The sequence below is a fragment of the Fundulus heteroclitus genome, chromosome 14 (genome assembly GCF_011125445.2).
Source record: "Fundulus heteroclitus isolate FHET01 chromosome 14, MU-UCD_Fhet_4.1, whole genome shotgun sequence".
NCBI classification, from domain to species: domain Eukaryota; kingdom Metazoa; phylum Chordata; class Actinopteri; order Cyprinodontiformes; family Fundulidae; genus Fundulus; species Fundulus heteroclitus.
In genome coordinates this window covers 2,956,799-2,978,113 of record NC_046374.1, presented here as the reverse complement: position 1 = coordinate 2,978,113, position 21,315 = coordinate 2,956,799, and the positions used below count along the sequence as shown (strand labels likewise).

Sequence of the window (21,315 nt, the reverse complement as noted above, 5' to 3'; positions counted from 1 at the left end):
TGTTGCCTAGCAACCAACATTCTATCTGGCGCATTTCATCTCCGGTGTTCATCTAGTAGCTAAAATGGCTTTTAGAAGAAACTTAACAGCAAAAGAAATATTGGAAATGCTTCAGAATCTCGATGATGCTGATTCTGGCGGAGAGGGAGAAACTGATGATGACTGGTCAGTAGGAAGCGGCTTCGAATCTGACAGCGAGTCTGACGTTGATCACCCGCCCCCCCCGCAAAAAGGAGGCGTATCAATCACTCTGCCGGTGATACTGAAACTTCTGTTCAAGGTTTGGATAGCAAGATTATAATATGACAGAGTGATATAATCGTATGGGCTAAACAGTCAAGATCAGTAAACTAATAAATGAACCTATATCGGTATAGTGACTCCAGAACCGGCCGAGGAGGAATCCACTCAGTCCCCAATCAACCCACCCCCCGCAACAGAAGGACAGGAGAGGGGAAAGGATGGCACAGTGTGGACGACGGTAGAGGAAGGGGAAAACAGAGGGAGACGCTCGAGTCAGAATGTTCTCACTGAGGCCGAGGGACCCACCGCAAATGCCAAGCAAAACATCCACGATGCCCTCAGCGCCTTTCTCTGTTTAGTTGACCCTGGCATGCTAGCGCATATCCGGGACTGCACTGTCATAGAAGCACGCAGGGTTTTGGGGGATGATTCGTGGGACATGACGGTGGATGAGCTTATGGCATTTATTGCTCTTGTTTATGTCCGGGGAGCATACGGGGGGTGGAATATGGAGCTGTCTAGCTTCTGGTCCGCGGAGTGGGGATTCAGCTTCTTCAAGGAAACAATGTCCAGGAACCGTTTCCAAATTATAATGAGATTCTTGCGTTTTGATAAAAAGGAGACAAGAAGCGCGCGTATCCAAATATCAAAATTTGCGCTGATAAACGAGGTCTGGGAGGGTTTTGTGAATAACAGCATCTCCTGCTACAAACCTGGAGCTGACATTACCGTTGACGAGCAACTCCTGCCAACCAAAGCCCGATGCAGCTTTATCCAGTACATGGCAAATAAGCCCGATAAGTTCGGCATCAAAATGTGGCTTGCAGCAGATGTCACCACCAAGTACATGCTGAACGGTGCGCCTTATCTAGGCAAAGATGATACGCGCAGAGCGGGTCAGCGGCTGGGGGACAGTGTGGTGCTGAATCTGGTGGAGCCTTTTACAGGGAAAGGAAGGAACGTAACCACCGACAACTTTTTCACCTCCCTGAAACTTGCAGAAGAACTGCAGTCCAAGAAGACGAGTCTTGTTGGCACAATGAACAAGAGCAGAAGAGAGCTTCCTCCCTGTGTCAAAGAAAAAAGCCCACTATTCAGCACGAAGTTGCTGAAACACAACAGTGTGACACTCACTGTATATCAGTGCAAAGCACAAAAAAATGTGTGTGTGCTTAGTACCGCCCACACCACGGCCGGTACCCTCAGCGGCCCAAAAGCAAAGCCAGAGCCTGTGGTCTACTACAACCACACGAAGGTTGGCGTGGATGTGTTGGATCAGATGATAAGGAAATATTCGGTGAAAGCTCCAACACGAAGGTGGCCTGTGGTGGTCTTTTATAACCTTCTTGACATAGCTGCTATAAACGCATTGGTTTTGTTCAGGAAGTGTTTGAACGTCACAATATCACGCAGGGATTTTATCCTTGAACTAGCGAAACAGTTGCGCGCTAATTATATGCGCAACAAAGACCCGCGGGTGTGCGGCGAACCCTCCGTAGAGGAGGAGCCGCCTTCATGTAGGAAAAGAAAACAGTGTCAGGTGCGTCAACACTGTACAAAAAACCGCTCACATGAAGCCTGTCAGAAGTGTAAAAAGGTGGTGTGCGGGAAATGCACGGGGAATGTCGTTGTGACATGTAAAAAATGTATTTGATCTTTTTTCTAATCTTGTAAATATATCGTTTTGTGTAGTTCCACTTGTAGTTTCATTAAATATTTAGATTTTGTTTAAATGTTGTGTTCATTACAGTTTAGAACCATTCATTGTTTTGAAGTGTAAATAGTTATGTAATTTCTTGTAACTTTTTTAGTACCATAGTGTGTAATGTTATTTCGTTTTATTTATTGTCTAATCTATTATTGCACATTGCATTTTCCGAATTTATGTAAATAATTAAAAATTTAAATTATAAACTTTTGTTGCAAACTTTTTTATATGTACAGTGTTATTTTCAGCACCATTTACTATTGTAAATCATAAATAATTTAAGCAACAATTGCTGGACGTGGTAAAAATATGTTTTGGACCTAATTTTTAGGTCTACATATCCATATTGGGTTTATAAAGCCCGCTAGAACCATTGCAGTTGATGACGTCATCACCAATCCCGCATTCCATTGGTCAGAATGCCACCCGTCAAATTGACTGCCAGTGGGAGTTCTAGTTGTATCAGAATTCTGGGAGTCCTAGTGTTAAAACATCTGAGATCAAATGAGACATCCAAGATGATTTCATCCGGCTAATCCTGATCCGGCTAACTGGGTTCTTCAAACACACCTGTTGTTTATGATTAGTATCACTGGATTGAGTTATCTGAGATAACTGTGCGTTCATGCGTCGCTATAAAAGGGGAAATGTATCGATAGTAGAAACAATGATCAGCAGCGCTGCTATTGGCTGTTCAGCATGGCCAAAGAACGCCCACAGTTTTTCTCCCAACCAGAACAAGTGCTTTTAACGGAAGGTTATGCCGAATTTGAGTCATTAATTAAAACGACAGGGAACACCTCAAAGTCTGCTAAAGCCAGGAGAGAGGGCTGGCAAAAAGTAGCAGACAAAATAATGCGTAAATACTGTCCATGGTAGATGGACAGTATGTATTTTTGCCTTTTAATAATTTCATATTTACTTTGTTCTTGTCAGGGTTCTCTGTGTTGGCTGCTCTAACTCTACTCCTCAGGTGTGTCTAGTTGGCTGAGGAGGCGTGGTCCACACCTGCAGCTCGTTGCAGGCGGCTTCCTCTGGCTTCTTAAGCAGAGCACTGGCAGATGGAAGACGCCGGAGCCTTAACCAGTCGTGGTACGACGTGGCCTCTGTACCAACTCTCGGAAACCAGCTTGTGAGTTTTTTTGCTACTCTTCTTTTTTGAGTAATTTTTTGTACCTCTCTGTTGCTCCAGATTTTGGTGCTTGGATGCACTCACCTGTCTTGACGTCCCGTCCGAAGAAACAGACCAGCAGACCTGTCTGCTCAGATTTTGCTCTGGCGCTCCCCTCATACTTCCTGGATGTTACCCAGCGAGGCCTGAGATCCCCTTTCCCGGGTTCTGTTGGTTCTGTGCTCACTCTGGTCAATCCATCTGTCAACCGCTGCCGATGAGGTCGCCTCGGATTCCTCGCCAGCTACATCTGCCGCCCTCAGCCACTAGCCACCTATCTCCATCTGAGTAGTCACATAGAGTTCTCCTGACGCTACTTCTTCCCGGTTAGGTCCGCCCAGCCTAATGGTAAGCAGCGCAACCCCTAGCAAGTTTCCTGGCTCTTATTTCAGAAGAACTCACTTGCTCTTTCTTACAGACTCTCCAGCCGTGACGTTCTGACCCAGCCGAGTCACCTGTAGTTCCGTCCATAGACCTGCCTGTTTTCCTTTAATAAAAATCTTAAAACTGTGCATTGCCTCCCGTTCGTATCTGCATGTGGGCTCGTCATCTGAAAACCATGACAGTTCTTTTATATCAGAGCCTCCACGGGAGCCACTAGAACATGGGGAAAAAAGTGAAGTACAAGAATATTCTACAAAATGGTAGCCTTTAATTATTATACTGTATTTTAAAAAGCAACTTCTTCCCCTTTTTTAAAAGCCTCTGTTACATAACTATCTCTTATTGCAGGCAAAAGATAACGTGCTGTCTTTTTTTTAATAAAGAATTGTTTAAATAAAATGACAGGAACTAGGCATTGTTTAATCTTTTATTAAACATTAAAAAATGGTGTTCCACAATTCTGTCCCGTCCTCTGCCACTAGGTGGTCCAAGTGCACTGGCTGGACAGACTTCCCTATCTTCTCCGCTTATAAAGCTGCGATCTAATCCTGTTTACATGAAAGAAGCCTGCTCTCAAGCAGGTTTAAGTTTGCTATGTCTTTCGAAGAATCAAACGATCCAAGATCATGCCAAATCGTCAACAATCAAATCCAGCCAACTGAGTTAACGACGTACGAAGAACGAGCCCCTGGGGTTGTGCAAATACATCTACTGGGTAAGGACTCTTTAGCCAAAGCAAAAGTGCGTCAGTGGTTGCCATTACTGTCCAGAGTGCTGTCCAAATAGAGCAAACAGTACAGAACGAGGTAGGAAAAGGAGCCTGTATGGGCTTCCTCTCGCAGCTAATTTTGGCATAGAAAACTTTTGATGTCCCTTACTGGCACCAGGGAGCTATTAACCTTGGCTGCAAACTGAATTCTAGCGGTGTTTGTACGTTCGCAAACACACAAGAATCCATCTTGTACCACTCCGTCTTCAACCATTTGTGACTGAACCAATCATGTTGCAATATTGCGGTTTAAGGCGAGACATACTGCTGTGACAAAAGCAAAAGCTGCTGAGCAGAGCTGAACCAACATGAACATGGCAGCGCAGGAGGACGCACGCATAGCTGCTGCTGTCACGTCTGTTTTGTAAGAATCCACAAAGTCTGCTTTGATAGAACAGCAAGAAGTGCCTTGACTAGTATTAAGTAATATCATCTTTATTGTCATTGAAACATACATTACAATGAAATGTGTTCTCTGCTTTTAACCCATCACCCTTGGGGAGAAGTGGGCTGCCACTGTGCGGCGCCTGGGAAGTGTTCTGGGGTTAAGGTTTTGCTCAGGTGCTGGGATCAAACCAGGTACTTGCATCCTTCTCTGAGTGCAAGCTCGCTGCTCTAACCACTGGGCCACCATTCCCCAAAAGCACACTTAACAGGATCAAGACGCACGTTTTGATATATATACTGTGGGGGTGAAAATGTAGTACTAATACACTAAGTATCTATCCTGCGACCTCTGGCATGGCAGACCCACAACTTAACACTGGACTATACATCAGCCATCAGACTAGCTCAGCCCATTCGTGGTTTGTCATAGCAACTGCTCCTTATGTTTTAATTTCATACTGTGATCGGCTGAAACCAACATTTGGTAGATGGGCACAAGGTGTCGCTTTGTCCAAACAGCTCGGCGAGGTCTGCCTAATGTCTCTCCTTTCCCAAACCGATTAAATGGGAACAGTCCCAGATAGATAATGTGCTGAAGGGGGAATGCTGCACAACATCAATCTGGCTGGCCAGGTTAATAATAATACTAATAATACTAATAATAATAATAATAATAATTGATTAAGTTAAGGAGCTATATGGAATCCCACATTCCTTTGGGTGACTTAATGTACAAGCACAGCCCATCTCACAGAAATTTGCGAAGATGACCAGGGGGAAAAGAGCGCCTACTTTGTAGTTCATTTTCGGAAGGCTGTCTGAACTCGGCACAGCAGTGCGAAGCGCCTTTCTTTCTCCATGACAGTGTTCTTACTGTTGACCCCAGGAAAGGTCAAAGAACAGGAGCTGTTGGAGTTATAATTAGACATTTTCAGATGGAGATCCTGACACAACCATGGAGTTTCCTTCTTCCTTCTTGTTACATTGACCGATTCATTTAGTCGGCATGTTGTGCTATAATGACACGTGTGTTAAGTGTTTTTGCTGTCAGAACAAGGGCGAGCAACTCTGTTACTGATCAGTGGTTTGTCGTATTATTCTACTGATTAAAATAAACGTTTCTAAAACAGAAAAGCAGTTTCTCGTTATGTGTAGGTATTCCATAGGTGCTAAAATTTTCTTCCCTCATTCCAAAAGAATGATTTTGGGTTGTGACTTGGATGAGGAGCCTGCTGATGGGAATCAGCCTTATTCATGAACACTAATATATTCACCATAACAAGACAAGGAAGTCACTGAAATGAACTCTTCTGGTGTATTTTCTGGGCTCATCTTGTCCACTTGTTGTCTTTAACATCGTCCTGTTGCGTGATGGGAACTTTTAGAGGTTTTCAACTCTTAGAGGTTTTCATCTGAAGGTTCACCTAAAATAGACAGACAGCATATTTAATCATAACTGGCAAACAGTCTTTATAATGTATCAGCAGCTCTATTGTACCTTGTTCAGCATCTATGGAGCCTCTCATTTTTTCATACACCGACTCATCACCTATCAGTAATTAAAGCAAACAGATACATGGCTAATTCAAAGTTTGGTAGTTTATGGATTTCTTTTTTCATGATATTTAACCTAGAAGTTTGTTAAAACAAACAACGTAGAAAACTGACCAGGAGGAGGTGAGCTGAGGGGATGTTGCTGAGTCTGATCCTGGTCAGCTGTTGCAGTACCTTCAACCCTGGAATCAATAAAGATGCTTATTAGCAGCAACTTGTTACGTTTTAGTTTTGTGTAGGTATTTTTTTTTTCAATTGAAAAGTTGTAAAACTTGAAAACAACAAGAGAGAGCTGTACAAACCTGGTACAAAGTAAATCTGTGGAAAGATGTTAGAAGCAAAATAAATAAATTCTTCATTTGAATTCATGACCAAATAATAATAATTAAAATAAACAGCCATATCTTACCCTTCGTATTTGTGAAATGAAGCAGTGAGACCAAGAATAGAATAACCAGAACTGCAATGGCCAGCCTAACCCAAAATATGACAGAGCTAGACCCTGCAACAATATGGCAACAAACTCAAAATCATAAGGGAACAGTCAGCAGTGTTTTGATAAAACAAGTGCTAAAAACACGTGTATTTAAATTGTTGGTGTTGTTAAGGAAGTGTTACCCATATGTCTTTGTCACAGTGGTTACTGATCTTGTTGCCTACGAGCACTAGCTCATGATACCTTTGCTAAAATAAATTTTAAAATCCATCAGTTGCCAGATAAACAACTACAGTGTGTAACAAAATATTAATCCGAACACAAAATTGTGCATAATTGTGTAATGGAAAGAAAATGATTTGTGGTTTTAATTTTTTTCCCCAGCTGAAATTATTAAATGTGTTTATGTACTCATTGCATTCACCCCCTAATTGACCTATTAACCAAGTTTACACCATTGGTAGAACAAACCTTCACTGCAGTTAGGCCTGCAAGAAATAGCCTCAGCTCAGTCAGATTAGATGAAGAACATCAGCATCTTCTCACCTGGATTTGGGTTAGGACTTTGACTGTTTCAGATACATGATCCTTTGTTATAAGCCATTCTATTGTAACTGACTCTATGTTTAGGGTCTTTCCCATGCTGGAAGGTGACCCAGGATTGATCTGTATAGTTTGATTTTGTCATCTTCCCACCAGTTGTGACCCACTTCTCTGTCTGCTGATGAAAAGCCTCACCACACAATGTGGTCACCATAATGATTCATGTTACAGATGATGTGCACAGAGCAATGTGCAGGCAGGCTGGTATATTCAGCCACAAATAGAGGGCTAGTAGTTTTATCAGGAGAAAACAGCATTTAAAATCTCCAGTCCTGCTGACATGTGGCAACTTGAACATTCAAGTTGCATCGTCTAGCAGGTACTGCTAGCGGTCTTTTTGACTCCAACATGAACTGATCAAATGCTAAGGACCATTTGCACGCTTTAATCTTCTGAGGAAGTAGTGCTGGTGCAATCAAAGATAAAAAAAAAAGCCAAGAAAAAAAATTAGCCGGTGTCTCAACAAAGCTTCTTTATGGTAACACAATGATAATAAAGATTCTTGAATCTTGCAAGTTCAGTGAGTAAAAGTATAAAAGTCTCCAATAAATATGAAGATATTTATCAGACTGCACATCTTTATCTGGACTCACGTGTTGTCATTCAATGCAATATGGATTGCAGCATTTAAATTAATGATTTAAAGGATTATAAATACCTCCCCTTTTCTCAGAACTCAAATACTTATTAACTTTGTTCATTACTTGCAACTCTGTCTAACACTTCATATATGATAAAACTGATACAAAAGCAAGTCAAACATGTTCATGCAACCATGATGATTCATGTTTCTGAACATACCTTCATCAGAGACGGGTTTGGTGTTGTTTCTACACATCACTGTTTCTAACGCTGACATCTCACTGACGACGTTAGAGGCAGTGCAGGTGAATGTTGTGTTTCCATCTTGTAAAGTGATGTTGTGTTCCAGTCTTTGACCTTCATAGGTTTGCTTTCCTACAATCCAGGTGTAGCTGATGTTGCTGTGAGAAGCTGCTCTGCATTCCAGGTGAACCGTACAGACTCCCTTTGAGTCGGGCTCACTGATGGTAGAATTCAGGTCGGGCTTCTTAGATATCGGCTCTGATATGAGAACAGAGGGAGAAGGAGAGTGATCTGAACCATTAAAGTGTTTTAAATAAAAATACAAAATGAGGAAAAAAGCTGAAATGAGGCCAAAACCTTACACTAATATATTTACATTTATATTATAGATCCTACTTTCTGTGTATATCATTTCAGTAAATTACAGCATATCTCAGGTCTTCCTTTCATCATGAAAAAGATGAATAAAACACATAATTTTTGTAGAAAGGGTCATCATTATTATAGATCGTAGAATTAAATACATTTATAATCAATCAATTATTAATAACACCCTGTCCCTCCTCAAGGCCAGGCTAAAGACCTATTTGTTCAGATTGGCATTTGACACATGAGAGTTACAGCCCCCTAAATTATATTTTTACAGTTTTTTACTTGAGTTTGAAATTCTGAACAACACTTTGATCAGCTGTTATGATTATAAAGCACTTTAGAAATATTTGATTTGATTTAATTTAGTTAATCAACAAATTATGTCATAATACAGATTAAAGACTAGAAAGCATCCAAAAATAAAAGGCGTGTTTTCTATGCACCTGTTTGCTATAAAGTAAAAAAATGTGTTTGGCATTACACTTAAGCCCTGATCATTTTAATTTGGTCAGTGGAGACGATATAAATAAAGCTGTTTGTCTTGTGTTGTTCTGTAGATGTTCTACACGTACAGAAACATTTCTTAATAAAGCTGTTCTTTATGAATTCTGCACAACTTTTCATTCCCCAAATGTTTTTGGTTGCTTGGATTAAAACCAGCATCTTACCGTGAACTAGCAGAGTGATGAAGACTGTAGGTCTTTGTTGATCATTGGCTAATGAGATAAAACTGAAATCACCAGAATCTTGCAGGGTCAGGTCTTTTATTGTTAAACTAAAGTTCACATTATTGAACTGCACTCTGGCCTGAAAGGGATTGTTTTCTATAACACCTAAACGTTGGTCTGCAACTGTTGAGTCTTCATATTTCCATCTTGCCCTACTGACTCCTTCAGTTGGTAAATTTGAGGAAATCTCCACAGAGTCTCCAACTTTTTTATGAATAACTTGTTTTCCTCCAGAAGCCTCCACATCTGAAACACAAAATAAACAACAATGTGTAATTGTTACGAAGAGCCAGTCTTCTTTTTCATAAGTCTGTAAACTAGTAAATGACTAATAACTGTAACAAAAAAAGAAATGACAAAATACTATCCTCTCACTCTTGTCTGCAAACTGTATTTAATAATGATAATTGTTACAATTATCAGGACAGGAAACAGGTGATCACACAGATAGGTTGTACAATGCTTTTTGAGCATACTATGCTGCCAGAGAGATGCAGATATAGTGTAGACTCTACACTATAGAGTTTATAAGCCATCACCTTACACAGACGGCCTTCAATTCATGTTGTTCACCATCAGTCAATGATTATTCTGACTTCATGTCTGCTCTAAGACTGTCCAAAGCACCACAGCCATGGTTTGTAGGTATCCTACAGTGCCTAGCAAAAGTATTCACCCCCTCAAGCTGTACCTTAAATTACTACTAATCTTATTTTATGTGACGGATGGACAACATAGTTTAAGTTGTTCAACTGAAATGAGAGCGAGAGAAAAAGAAAAAGACAACTAAAAACTGGCACATATGTATTTAATCCTTTTTGCTTTGAAGCCTCTGAAATATTCAGAAGTAAACAGTTACCTTCAGATGTCCCATAATTAGACAAATTAAGTCCAACTCAAGTGTCACATGATCTGTCAGTAGCACAACAAACCTGCCCAGAGAGGGCTGTCTACCAGAACTCACAGATGAGACCAAAATGTAACTTTTCAGCCACAAAGGAAAATGCTTTCATGCGCCAATGCATCCCATCACCCCAAGAACACTACACCCACACAGAAACATGGAGGTGGCAGTATCATGCTGTGGAGATATTTTTCAGCAGCAGGAACTGGGACACTGGTCCGAGTTGAGGTAAAGATGGATGGAGCTGAACACAGGGATACTCTGGAGCAGAACCTGTCAGTCTGCCTGTGATTTGAGACTAGGATGGATGTTCACCTTCCAGGAGGATATTGACCAGACCTCAATCCATTCAAGAATCTGTGGTTTGACCTGAAGATTGTTGTTCACAAGTGAAAAATGTTCAACATTACCGGAGGTGGAGTAGCTTAGCCGTCAGGGATTGACATAAATCCCCGAGGCCAGATGTTGAGCTCTGATGAGACTGAAGTTGAAAAACTCTTAACTTTCTCTCAATATATTTTCATTTTACATGTTTTTGAAATTCAGTTTACATGCTTTACTATTACCTATAACAGATCAAATCTATTATTGTTTAATGTAAGCAGATGTAAAACATACCATGAAGGCAGAGTCCAAGAAGCACGTGAAGGAGCAGCTCAGACAGCAGAGAGAACCACTGACGGCCTCTATGAGAGAAGAACATCTTCAGCCTCTGCTGCTCTTTCAGATTTGACCTGGATGAGAAAACAGGGAAGGTGAGGATTGGGGGAAGTCTAAATGATAAAACCCAAGAAGGAGTTCTAACCTGACAAATTGGGGAAAATTTTATCTAAAATGATTTTAAAGCCTCATTAAAGCCAACATACTACTTTAAACAAAACTCAGAAATGAGAGCAGTTCTGAACCTGAGAAGAGATTATTGGTTTTGTCCGAGGGTTTCTTTTTAACCATTGCTTCACTGGAGAGTCAAGACCTCAGTACTCAGTGAAGGTTTAGATTATTGTCTGCAAACGATCCCATAATGAAGTCTTTTAACTGTACATGGAGACAATCTATGTCAGTGAGTATCACTTCAGCGTTTCCTTTGTTTTCCAAGTAACTGAGAGACATTTTAAAACATAAAACACTCAGCCATTAAAACTGATTCAGTGATGCATGTTTTCCACAAAAGTTCAACAGTAGGGCTGATCTGATGTCACAGTTTCAAGTGGGGAAACTCACCAAACCTGACTCAAAGTCAAATATGGCTGCCTCGGTTATACAATTTGACGATGGCTGCAGTGAAAAAGTTGATCTTCATTTCGGTTTGCATCTCATGAAATCTTTTGCACACAAAGTCCTCAGATTCAATTAGTAGAGATGTGTGACATTTCCATGTGTGATTCATAGTCATTTTTGGACAGTAATGGTTATCTTTAACAAGGTATATAACTGATGTTATGTATGTTGGTGTCTGACACAAGACACCAACATACATAATATAATAATATTCTGATCAGCTTTCACTGTTAAACAGTTGACTGCCAAAAACAAGACTGCCTGAAAAAATAAAATATATCAGATTCTTATACACCTCCAAGCATTGCTCTGTGAAGAGCAAATCACTAAAAAGGTAAATTATTATGATCTGCAGTAACTAGCAAAAAACAGTAACATGTTTGGTAGAAGGTCATCTTATTAAGCATTTATCAACAGAAAAATAGGTTAAAAGTGTATCCATCTTTTGTCTATACCTGTTCAGATTAGCCAGGGAGAAGACTGAATGCTGTACAAAAGTGCGTGAGCACTTTTGTACAGCATTCACGCAGGTTTAACAAGCAATGACATGTTTTGCTAATTATTCCAGCGTAGATTTAAAGTCATGTACAGAGCAAGTCCTCTTACTGACTGTCACTTCATTAATGAAGCATGTTTAAAAAAAGTCATAGGTCCAAAGTACCATTGAATTAAATGGGTTGAATTTGAAGATGTTGGATTTCAACAAACCAAGTATAAACTACGACAATAAAACAACTCGCCAAACAAAGTTGTTGTTCTGATCACTCAGACAGGGACCAGCTCATTTAGAGCCCTCAGCTTTCAGTAAAAATCTATTCTGAAACCATCAGGAAGTGAAACGACAGCAGCAAACACTGGAGTTTTTTTTTTCTTGTGTTTCTTTTTAAGGAAGCCAGATCTTGACTCTCAACCACTTTGTAACTTTGGCCTGCAGACTGTTTTTTATCGCTTCTTAGCTTCCATGTGGTGTACCAGTGATTTAATTGTTTAATTTTTAATTTTATTAAGAATTAAAACTTTCTATTAATATCTGCTTATAATTGAGCACTTTTTAATACACAACATGATGGTCAAGTATCTCTCTGTTAAAGTAACATTTCTGTTGTCTGACTTTACTCTAAGTTGATACTGATTGCTTGCAGTAACACCTTTCCCTCTGTCTTCGACTACTGAATTACTGTATCACCCTTTTTTCTGCCAACCCAATCTGTTGGTGATCTCTGAAAGTAACACTACAGGGTCTCCCGCATATTTTCCACAGGGAGCCACTACAACTGCAGCAAAAATAAGCAAGAAAATAATCTTCAAGAAACAGGTTTCTTGCTTGTGTTTGATAATTACAAATGGAACAATCCCACATGGAAAGAACCTATATGAGGATATATGCGCATATATGAAACCTATATGCGTCATATATGCGCATATATGCTGCATATATACAGCATATATGTGCATATATGACGCATATATATGCACATATATGCTGCATATATGCTGCATATAAGCTAGATTGAGGCGCATATATGTGCATATATGACGCATATATATGTACATATATGCTGTATATATGCTAGATTGAGTTGCATATATGTGCATACATATGTCCATATATGCTAGATTGAGGGGCATATATCCACATATATGATAATATATATGCATTTATATGCTGGATATAGGCAAAATTGAGGTGCATATACAGGCCATGTAGGTCTCCGGTATTGCCTCTTTATATTCACATATAAGCCCTATACAGTATGTGTATGCAAGATGTTGACAGGATCTGGTCATTTTGTAGCTCATATCTCACTTTGGCAACTGTCATACATGATGACTAGCTAATTTTGTATTATCAAGGCAAAAATTATGCAAGGACTTATGTATGTGCGAACACATGAAATTGGTATCTCTTGTAATTGGCATGTTATGGAATTTAACAATTGTGAGAAAAGTGAGAGGAAATGGAAAGCTATGATGTCTACATGTTTTCCTGAAACATTTACAAGGTCAATTCTTCTGTAAAGATAGTGGAAAAGAAGAGAATGTATAGCAAAACGGTTTGTCATTTTTTTATTTTGTCAATCAAGGGCCCGCCCCCCCCCCCATTTCAAGTCACTTCAAGATTCACATTACAGCTCACACATATCCACAAATTAACCATTACATCCACCAAATGCAATGCAAAATGAAATGTTTTCTGTATTGTTTTGATACATTTTATAGATGAATTTTGCAGAAAGGTCATTAGAGTCTAAATGTATGACAAAAAAAGAAAGTACATAGAACATACATTCAACTAATCATCATCCCACATCTATCTGAGCATTTCACTGTGGTTAATGAATTTGAAGACAATGTCAACATTTCTGTTCACAGTTTTAATGAACAGACACTTTTCTTTTATCTGAGGTGCTTGTACAGCAACTAAAGGCCCAATACTTTTCCCTACAGGGATGAAATAACAAGGATTCTTAAATTGACTGCAGATGTCTTGTTTCACTTTTTGGTAGTACTTCCCCACTGCATAACATGTCTCCCCCTGCCCCAGATCACAGACAATAAATGTCTTCACAGAGAAAATACTTTCCTCTCGATCAGAAAGAATGACAGTGTATGAGTTTCTCCGAAAAGTACGCGAGTAGTTTTGTGAATGAACTATTTCAGCATTAACAACAGCAGCCAGCCGAGGGCAGATTGGCACATCCATTAATTCAAAGCTCACAGAGCTGAGAAGATCCACAAGATAATTTCTTGGGGGGTATTTCTGTTACTTTTTTTTGTTCTTGTACTTTGATTGTTCTTAAGTTAATAAATAATGTTAAATTTCTGCATTTTGGGCTATTATTTATGTTGCCTAGTAGCTATGGATTTTTATAATTTTGCTAATACATAGGTAAATACATGGGCTGCACAGTGGCGCAGTGGTTAGCGCTGTTGCCTTGCAGCAAGAAGGTCCTGGGTTCGAGTACACCCCTGGGTCTTTCTGCATGGAGTTTGCATGTTCTCCCTGTGCATGCGTGGGTTCTCTCCGGGTACTCTGGCTTCCTCCCACAGACCAAAAACATGACTGTTAGGTTAATTGGCTTCTCCAAATTGTCCTTAGGTGTGAATGGTTGTTTGTCTCTGTGTTGCCCTGCGACAGACTGCGACAGAGGTACATGCATGCACGGGTATAGGTACACATATAGGTACATGTATGCACGGATATAGATATACACATATATATGTACATATAATATAGGAAAACTGCCAATTTTATATATGTACATATATGTGGTATTACATATATGCACATATATGTACATATATGTACATATAATATAGGAAAACGGCCAATTTTATATATGTACATATATGTGGTATTGCATATATGCACATATATGTACATATATGTACATATAATATAGGAAAACGGCCAATTTTATATATGTCACATATATTTAAAACCTATATCAAAACCTATATTAAAACATATATGTTTATATAGGTTCTTTCCATGTGGGAATGGGACCATCCTGGTTGACAAAACAGCTTAAATATTAATATCAGCATTCAGTGCTATAAAAGAGGACAGAAGACATCTGATTAAACAGAAACATCTTGCAAAAATCTAACCATAACCCTGGCATTATAAAGCATGTTGGATGCAGGAAATGAAACTATAATACACATAAGAATGATTTAGTACCACAGTGTCAGATTTGCCTTCAGCCTGAGTTTGTCAGTTTCAGCCAGACCTCACAGAGAATGGTGCTGTTTGTTGATTTCATGGCTGTTTCATGATTACTGAATGCACTGCAGTCAGATTGTAACATTATTTTTATACCCTGTTAAACTCTGCTGGTCTATGGCTCTATAGTCACGCAACAATTTAGACACAGATGCCCTCATTTTGTTTTGTAGCTGTGTCAACCACAAACCTTCCTCTTACATTCAACAGATAACATTGCAGAAGTACGCCTGTCTGTTTAATACTTTATGTCTCCAAACAGTAAGAATGTAAAATGCATTTCAACCCAGAATTGATTTAGTACACAAACCTATTGCAATTGAACTGGTTTCTGCATATTTTGCTAATACATTACATTAATGCTATTTTACAATAACCACAGACTGCAAGAAAATACTATAATACACTTTACTGTAAGCAAGCAGTGAATGATGAACGTACCGTTAAGGCAGAGCACCATATCCGTGAAAGGAGGACATCTTTTACCCACTTAGCCTTTCACAGGTTAGGATGAGATGAACAGTTGAGAGTGAGATGGGTGGGGGAGAGTACTGCAAATAAGGAAGTGGTCTAAAGGAAATGATCTAACAAAAGTCTAACCATAACTCTCAAGTACTTTAGCTTGCATCAACACCAGCTACAAATGTTACCTTGGAGCCAAAACACCAAGGTACAGAGAAATAAATGCCCAGGAGTGGAGAGATAGTAAAAAGGCTTTGCTGCTCTTGCAGTGGGATGCAAACATGGCACATTGAAAAATGGTACATTAGTATAATTTGAAATTTAGACCTTTACATTAATGTACCCATGGTAGTACAAGTAATAACTTTAGGTAATAATCAAAATAAGTATGGTACTTATATGACAAAAATAAAAATAAATCACACAAATAAATGCTAAAAACTGCAAACAGCACCAAATTAAACTAAAAGTCGACTGAATGTATTTTTACGCAGATGCATTCAAATAGTCACCAGAGTAAAGAAATGTATATTATATGTGAATTATGTGCGCCGTTTGGAAGTAATTTCGATAAAACTTGCTGTATAAGCGAAAGAGTCCGAACATTCTTCAATCGGGCTGTTTCGGAATGTGACGTCACAAACAGAACTAGTACCGTGCATCCGGCTGCTAACAACACGACTTTCGCTACCGATTTATTAAATTTAATTAATAACTCTTACTCTACGTACAAAAAATTAATTAAAAAATGTCTGATACATCTACAAACTCCACCTCAAGCATCGGCGACTCCGATACCGAATATACATACGAAGAAATGGAGTTTGAACAAGGTGAACCTGAGGAGACTATATCTAACGCTGCCCAAGACATAGAGCCCATGCTCCATTGTAAGTACCCCTCAAAATCCTCGCTCGTGAAGTGTGAATTGCATAAAACACTTTTGTCACTGTCGGCAATCCAGTCCTTTCGCGTTTCTTTTACGAATTTATCCCATTTCTTTCGGACCTTTTGATCCACCGGCCAAGAATGTAGCGCTAATTTCTGGCCTGCACTAGACCGCGGAGTCAGTGGAGCACTCTTGAGAAACAAAAATCACATCAGATTTGTTCACGGTCCACCGCGTATGGGAGGTGGGAAAAGCTGAGAGGCGCTGGCCGAAATCGGAGTCCTTCAGCCGGATCAACCGTGAGCTAGATCCCGCTGACTTCGCGGAGCTTGAATGTCCAATGTCATACCAACTTCACCGCTGTCTGCAGTAGGCCTATAACCGAAACTACAGCCACCAACTACGCACCTAGAAGGCATTTTATTGCGGACTTAGTTTGGCGATTTTGTTTTTAATATACGTACATGTACAATGTATGCAAACCCTCTGGCATGAGTCTGTGAAAAGGATTAATAGGACAAAAACACTGAAATAATCCTTAGTGAACAATGTTTGTTTTAACCTACCGTGCGGGTCGTCCTCTCTGCTGAAGCGCTGTGGGTCCGACTCTGCTTTCTGATGTTACACAAACATGTCTGAACGTCCATCCATCCATTTTCTGACCCGCTTAATCCCTTATTGGGTCGCGGGGTTGCTGGTGTCTATGTCCCGATATAAAATAATTGTAGCCGTCCAGTAGTTTCATGCTTCCATGCTCTCTCAGGTGTACTGCCTGGCGTGTTTATAAGGCAGCTGTATATGTCGCCGTACGGAACACTTGGCCAGCATTTCACAGACTCGCTCCGTCCCTTCAGGCTTTTGCTGTATAAATCTGGCAATCTGATACCATCAACCATCAACTTACTCTTGAAACGATCTTGTTATACGTTATCCAAAGAAGAAAAATACATGCGTGAAAAACCCGGATGAAAACAATAGCAGTGAACTGGTCTATAAGCGACACTACAGCCACCAACTACGCACCTAAAAGGCATTTTATTGTGGACTTAGTTCTGCAATTTTTTTTAAAAGCTTGCTCAAAGTAGACGTGGATCAGCAGATTTGGTGTGTGAAAGAACATACTGGAAAACATCCATATATCCTTGTTCGCCGTACCGGTTGTACAACGTAAACGCCTGTGTGTCTCTATGTAAGTTCGCTTTGCGCATTCTCGGTGTTCTTGAACTGACGTCACACGTCGGAAATGGCCGATCGTAAATGGAGGCAGCACTCAAACGCGGAATACTATAATCGGTGTAAAAAATGCACAATATTTCATATTTAAACTTAATTTGAACACTTTTGATACATGAATATTCAAAGTTTACCTTGTTCTGGAAGTTATTTAACGGTTTTCAGGATTTTTTTCCGTCCAAGAGTTAGACTGTAACAGACCTGAAATTAACGTCAGCAACTTCAATAAAAGGTTTATATGAACTGGCAGAAAAATTCTAATTAAAACTGAAAGCAGATGATTCGTTCAATGCACATTCAATTTAAAGACACGTTAGGTTTGAATTTAACAACACTAGTTGTCTTGGATGTGTAGAAGCAGGTTATGGTTCTGATAACTTGTGAACCATCCCAAACCCCACCAATTTCCTGGTTCTTTGAGGTACTGAAATGTTGCAACTCATCATTTATTCCAGTGATTTTCAACCTTTTTTGAGCCACGGCACATTTTTTACACTTACAAAATTCTGGGGCACACCACCAACCAAAATGACACTCTGTTATGGGAGGTTTGGGTGGAATATTAAACAATAGTAACTGAGTTCCCATCTTTACTAAATGACGAGACGGTGGTATAACGTTCCAGCACCTTTATTGAGAAACAGAGCAGAGATTCACATAGATGGAAAGTAATCGCACCCCACGGTTCCGCTGCAGTCCCTGTCTGCCCTGTCTCTGTCCGTGTCACTTTTCGGGCTTCCCCTAATACTGCACCGTGGCCCTCCCATGAGACAAAACAAAGACAGTCTATCGTAAACAATCAGTATCCCTCAGCAGCTGCAGCATTTGGCCTTACAATCAGAAAACAGTGGATCTTATACACAGACATCAGGTCTCCAGGCCTCCTCTGCCTGAGTGGTGTGAGGCCATAGTGACTTCAGAATAATAATTCTTATAACATTCCTCTCTTTTTTTTTTTTTTTTCTTGATGATGGCGTCGTCAGCATCAAGACAAAACAAGATGACCCATCACTTGAAAATGTGAACAAAACACAGAGGAACCATTTCTGTAAACTCGTAAAGTGGGACCCAAAGGGTTCCCGTGTTGGAACCGGGTAGTGCTGGAACTTTTAATACAGATCAACATGAATGCTTCATAGAGCTTTAACACACAAGATCAAAGATTTAGCTTTTGTCCACAATTTAGGATTCATCTAATTAGGTAAGGCCTGTTTTAGGTACCTATGCGCACATTATTTTAAAATTACATTAGACTATGGTAAGCTAAACCCTGTTCAGTAACCAAGGTCGAATCCGTCTACTCTGACCCACCCTGAATACCCTCCTACTCCTTTCTCCACTCACCCCTACGATGGACAATAATCCAGCACTCCAAAATTACAACACCAGGAGCAAAGGCAGGAGAGGTTCAGTGCGGGCAGGGGAAACGCCAGAAAAAGCTACCCCTAGGGGGCAGTAAAAACTGGCAAGCCCCCCTCCCAGGGAGATCTGCTCTCAGCCAATCTGAGCCTGAAAACCCTGTATTGAATCTAAGTCTTATCATTACCAGCTAATATTAAAGGATCTTTAGAGCCAATCCGATCCTGGTTTTTCCTATATCAAATCAAAAGGTGCATAAACCATAGATCCTTGTGTGTCTGAAGCAAACAGTTTCCATTTTTTTTACCCCATAAAACCATATTGATCAACATGATGTAACATTAAAGTGTAGATCTCATAACACACTAAAAATCAAACATGTGAGTCAGTGGAACAGAGCAGTTAAACAAACAGCAACAGAATATGAGAAGAGTTCTAAACGTCAAGAACGCAAAGTTGAGAAAGCCTTCAGGCCATTCAGGCACAAGGCAGAAAATAATCTAATCGCGCTTAGGGTCTCTTCAGGCAACTCCTCCCGTTGAAGAATAAGGAATCAGAGTTCTCTGGCTTCTTCATCCCCAGTCCTCTTCTTGGTTCCTCCTCGCAGGCTGGACGATTGAGCTGGATGGTAATAAGCGTTCAGTTCTGGATGGGCACTGAGCATTTTATTTTGCATTTCTCTCTAATAAAACACTTTGTGAAGATGGTCTGCAGACACGAGTCCTTGTTTCCACTGGAGAACAGAAACAAGGTGTAATTAGTGTTCTTATCAAAACCCCTTTCATGTGTCATTTATTAAAACATCCTCCAAGCACTTTCACATTCAAGATATTTCTGTGCACAATTATTTAGCTTTCAGAATTCTGCAATTTAATTATTAATTAAAATAGTAATCTTTAAGTTCAAATGTATCTGCAGTAAATTCATAATAATTCTTAACAGAATGCTTTTAATGTGTGTCTTAACTGTTGTTGTCTGACAGTTGAAGTTCTCTGCAACATAATTTCATCAACATATTCGTTTCATGTCATTTCCCAATTATTTTGAAAACCCAACTGAGAAAAAGAAAGCCTTTCCATGTGAAAGCCTTTTCCCTCTCTCCCTCTCCCTCTTTTTTTTTTTTTTTTTTTTTTTAAAGAAAGTGAAGGTGCTGTTCTGCACAGAAAAGACAAAATATTTATACCATGCTGCTACTGTTCAAGGATGCCAAGGTTCTACAACACAAAACAAAGCAGAGAGCAGGAGAGAACAGGAAAAAAACGTTCTAACATTGTTGAACAACCAAAGCTACTTAAGCAAATCAGAATTAGTTCCCAAATTAATCCTAAAATAAAGTAAACCTTACATTGTGATTATTTATTTATTTATTTATCTTCTTAAACTGAGGATTAAGGACTTTTATTAAGAAGTTCTTGGATGAACGCATCTCTGCGTTCCTATTTGTCTAGGCCTCTGCAATCTGATCTATGATCTATGTATTCTTAGTGCCTGGTCAGGAAAGGTTAAGGTTCTCCGAAGCTTTCTGTTTTCAGCAACCCTGAAAACCCAGAACCCTTTACAGTCAGTGTTAGGTGTCAGGTAACCTGTGGGACCACCTTGTCGTCCCTCTGGTTCCACCAGCTGTGTCAAGTCCACAGCAGCTCGTCCTGGGTGCCATGCCCCAGGGGTCTCCACACCCCCCTGTGTGGAACGTCTCTCATTGTAAGGATCTCACCTTATGTCCCGTTCAAAACAGGAGTTCCAATGTGGGGTGTCTTTGCTGCTTTAATGTTCCTCAGAGAAAACCTTCATTCATTGATACATCTTCAAGCTGTTACCCTTTCATCATCACAGCCCCCCAACCATCCTGACCAGATCCAAAATATCCCCATAATTTAATCTAATTAAATTAATCTTACTTATTTTTTGTATGTAAGACAATAACCATTAAATTATCCTGATCTAAAAGCCCTCAGGTTAACAGGTTAACTGGTTAAAAAGACCTTTGAGTTATTTGTGTTCTAGTTGAAAGATATTAAATCTCCATAAATATTGTAACCATTGTACCCTGATGCTTTAATCCTAAATTTACCCATGTTAGTTAGTAGGATGTGTCATTATGCTAATTTTATTGCAAAATTTCCCATTTTAGCCAGTAACCTTTTCTTTGCGTTTTATTGAAGCCTGCCAGAGTAGCAGAAATCAGCTTACTCTTAAGATGTTTATTAAATGAAATGCTATTTAAAAGTTCAGATTACTCTACCTATATAGTGAAAACTAATTCATTCATTTATTTAACTGTTG

The 21,315-nt window shown here is 39.7% G+C and overlaps 2 protein-coding genes across 2 annotated transcripts; one reads left to right on the top strand and one right to left on the bottom strand.

Moving 5' to 3' along the window:
• The first annotated feature begins 229 nt into the window (after window positions 1-229).
• LOC118565625 (piggyBac transposable element-derived protein 4-like) lies at window positions 230-2,184 on the top strand. Its single transcript, XM_036146055.1, has one exon. It carries the CDS (start codon window positions 614-616, stop codon window positions 1,895-1,897), a length of 1,284 nt encoding a protein of 427 aa, XP_036001948.1. The 5' UTR covers window positions 230-613; the 3' UTR covers window positions 1,898-2,184.
• A 2,573-nt stretch (window positions 2,185-4,757) lies between these two features.
• Window positions 4,758-15,580, bottom strand: LOC105917664. The gene is made up of 9 exons (XM_036146057.1): window positions 15,531-15,580; window positions 10,703-10,818; window positions 9,121-9,426; window positions 8,057-8,338; window positions 6,626-6,718; window positions 6,519-6,534; window positions 6,331-6,398; window positions 6,161-6,211; window positions 4,758-6,086 (listed from the first exon to the last, which is right to left on the bottom strand). Exons 2-9 carry the CDS (start codon window positions 10,785-10,787, stop codon window positions 6,061-6,063), a joined length of 927 nt encoding a protein of 308 aa, XP_036001950.1. The 5' UTR covers window positions 10,788-10,818; window positions 15,531-15,580; the 3' UTR covers window positions 4,758-6,060.
• Between the last annotated feature and the right edge of the window lie 5,735 nt (window positions 15,581-21,315).

Excerpts from the sequence above, each read along its gene's own strand:
- LOC118565625 (XM_036146055.1), top strand. The coding sequence starts at position 614 with ATGCTAGCGCATATCCGGGACTGCACTGTCATAGAAGCACGCAGGGTT.
- LOC105917664 (XM_036146057.1), bottom strand. The coding sequence starts at position 10,787 with ATGTTCTTCTCTCATAGAGGCCGTCAGTGGTTCTCTCTGCTGTCTGAG. Across the intron at positions 6,212-6,330 it reads CCTCAGCTCACCTCCTCCTG|GTGATGAGTCGGTGTATGAA; the intron begins GTCAGTTTTCTA and ends AATTACTGATAG. Across the intron at positions 6,087-6,160 it reads CTCCATAGATGCTGAACAAG|GTGAACCTTCAGATGAAAAC; the intron begins GTACAATAGAGC and ends TGTCTATTTTAG.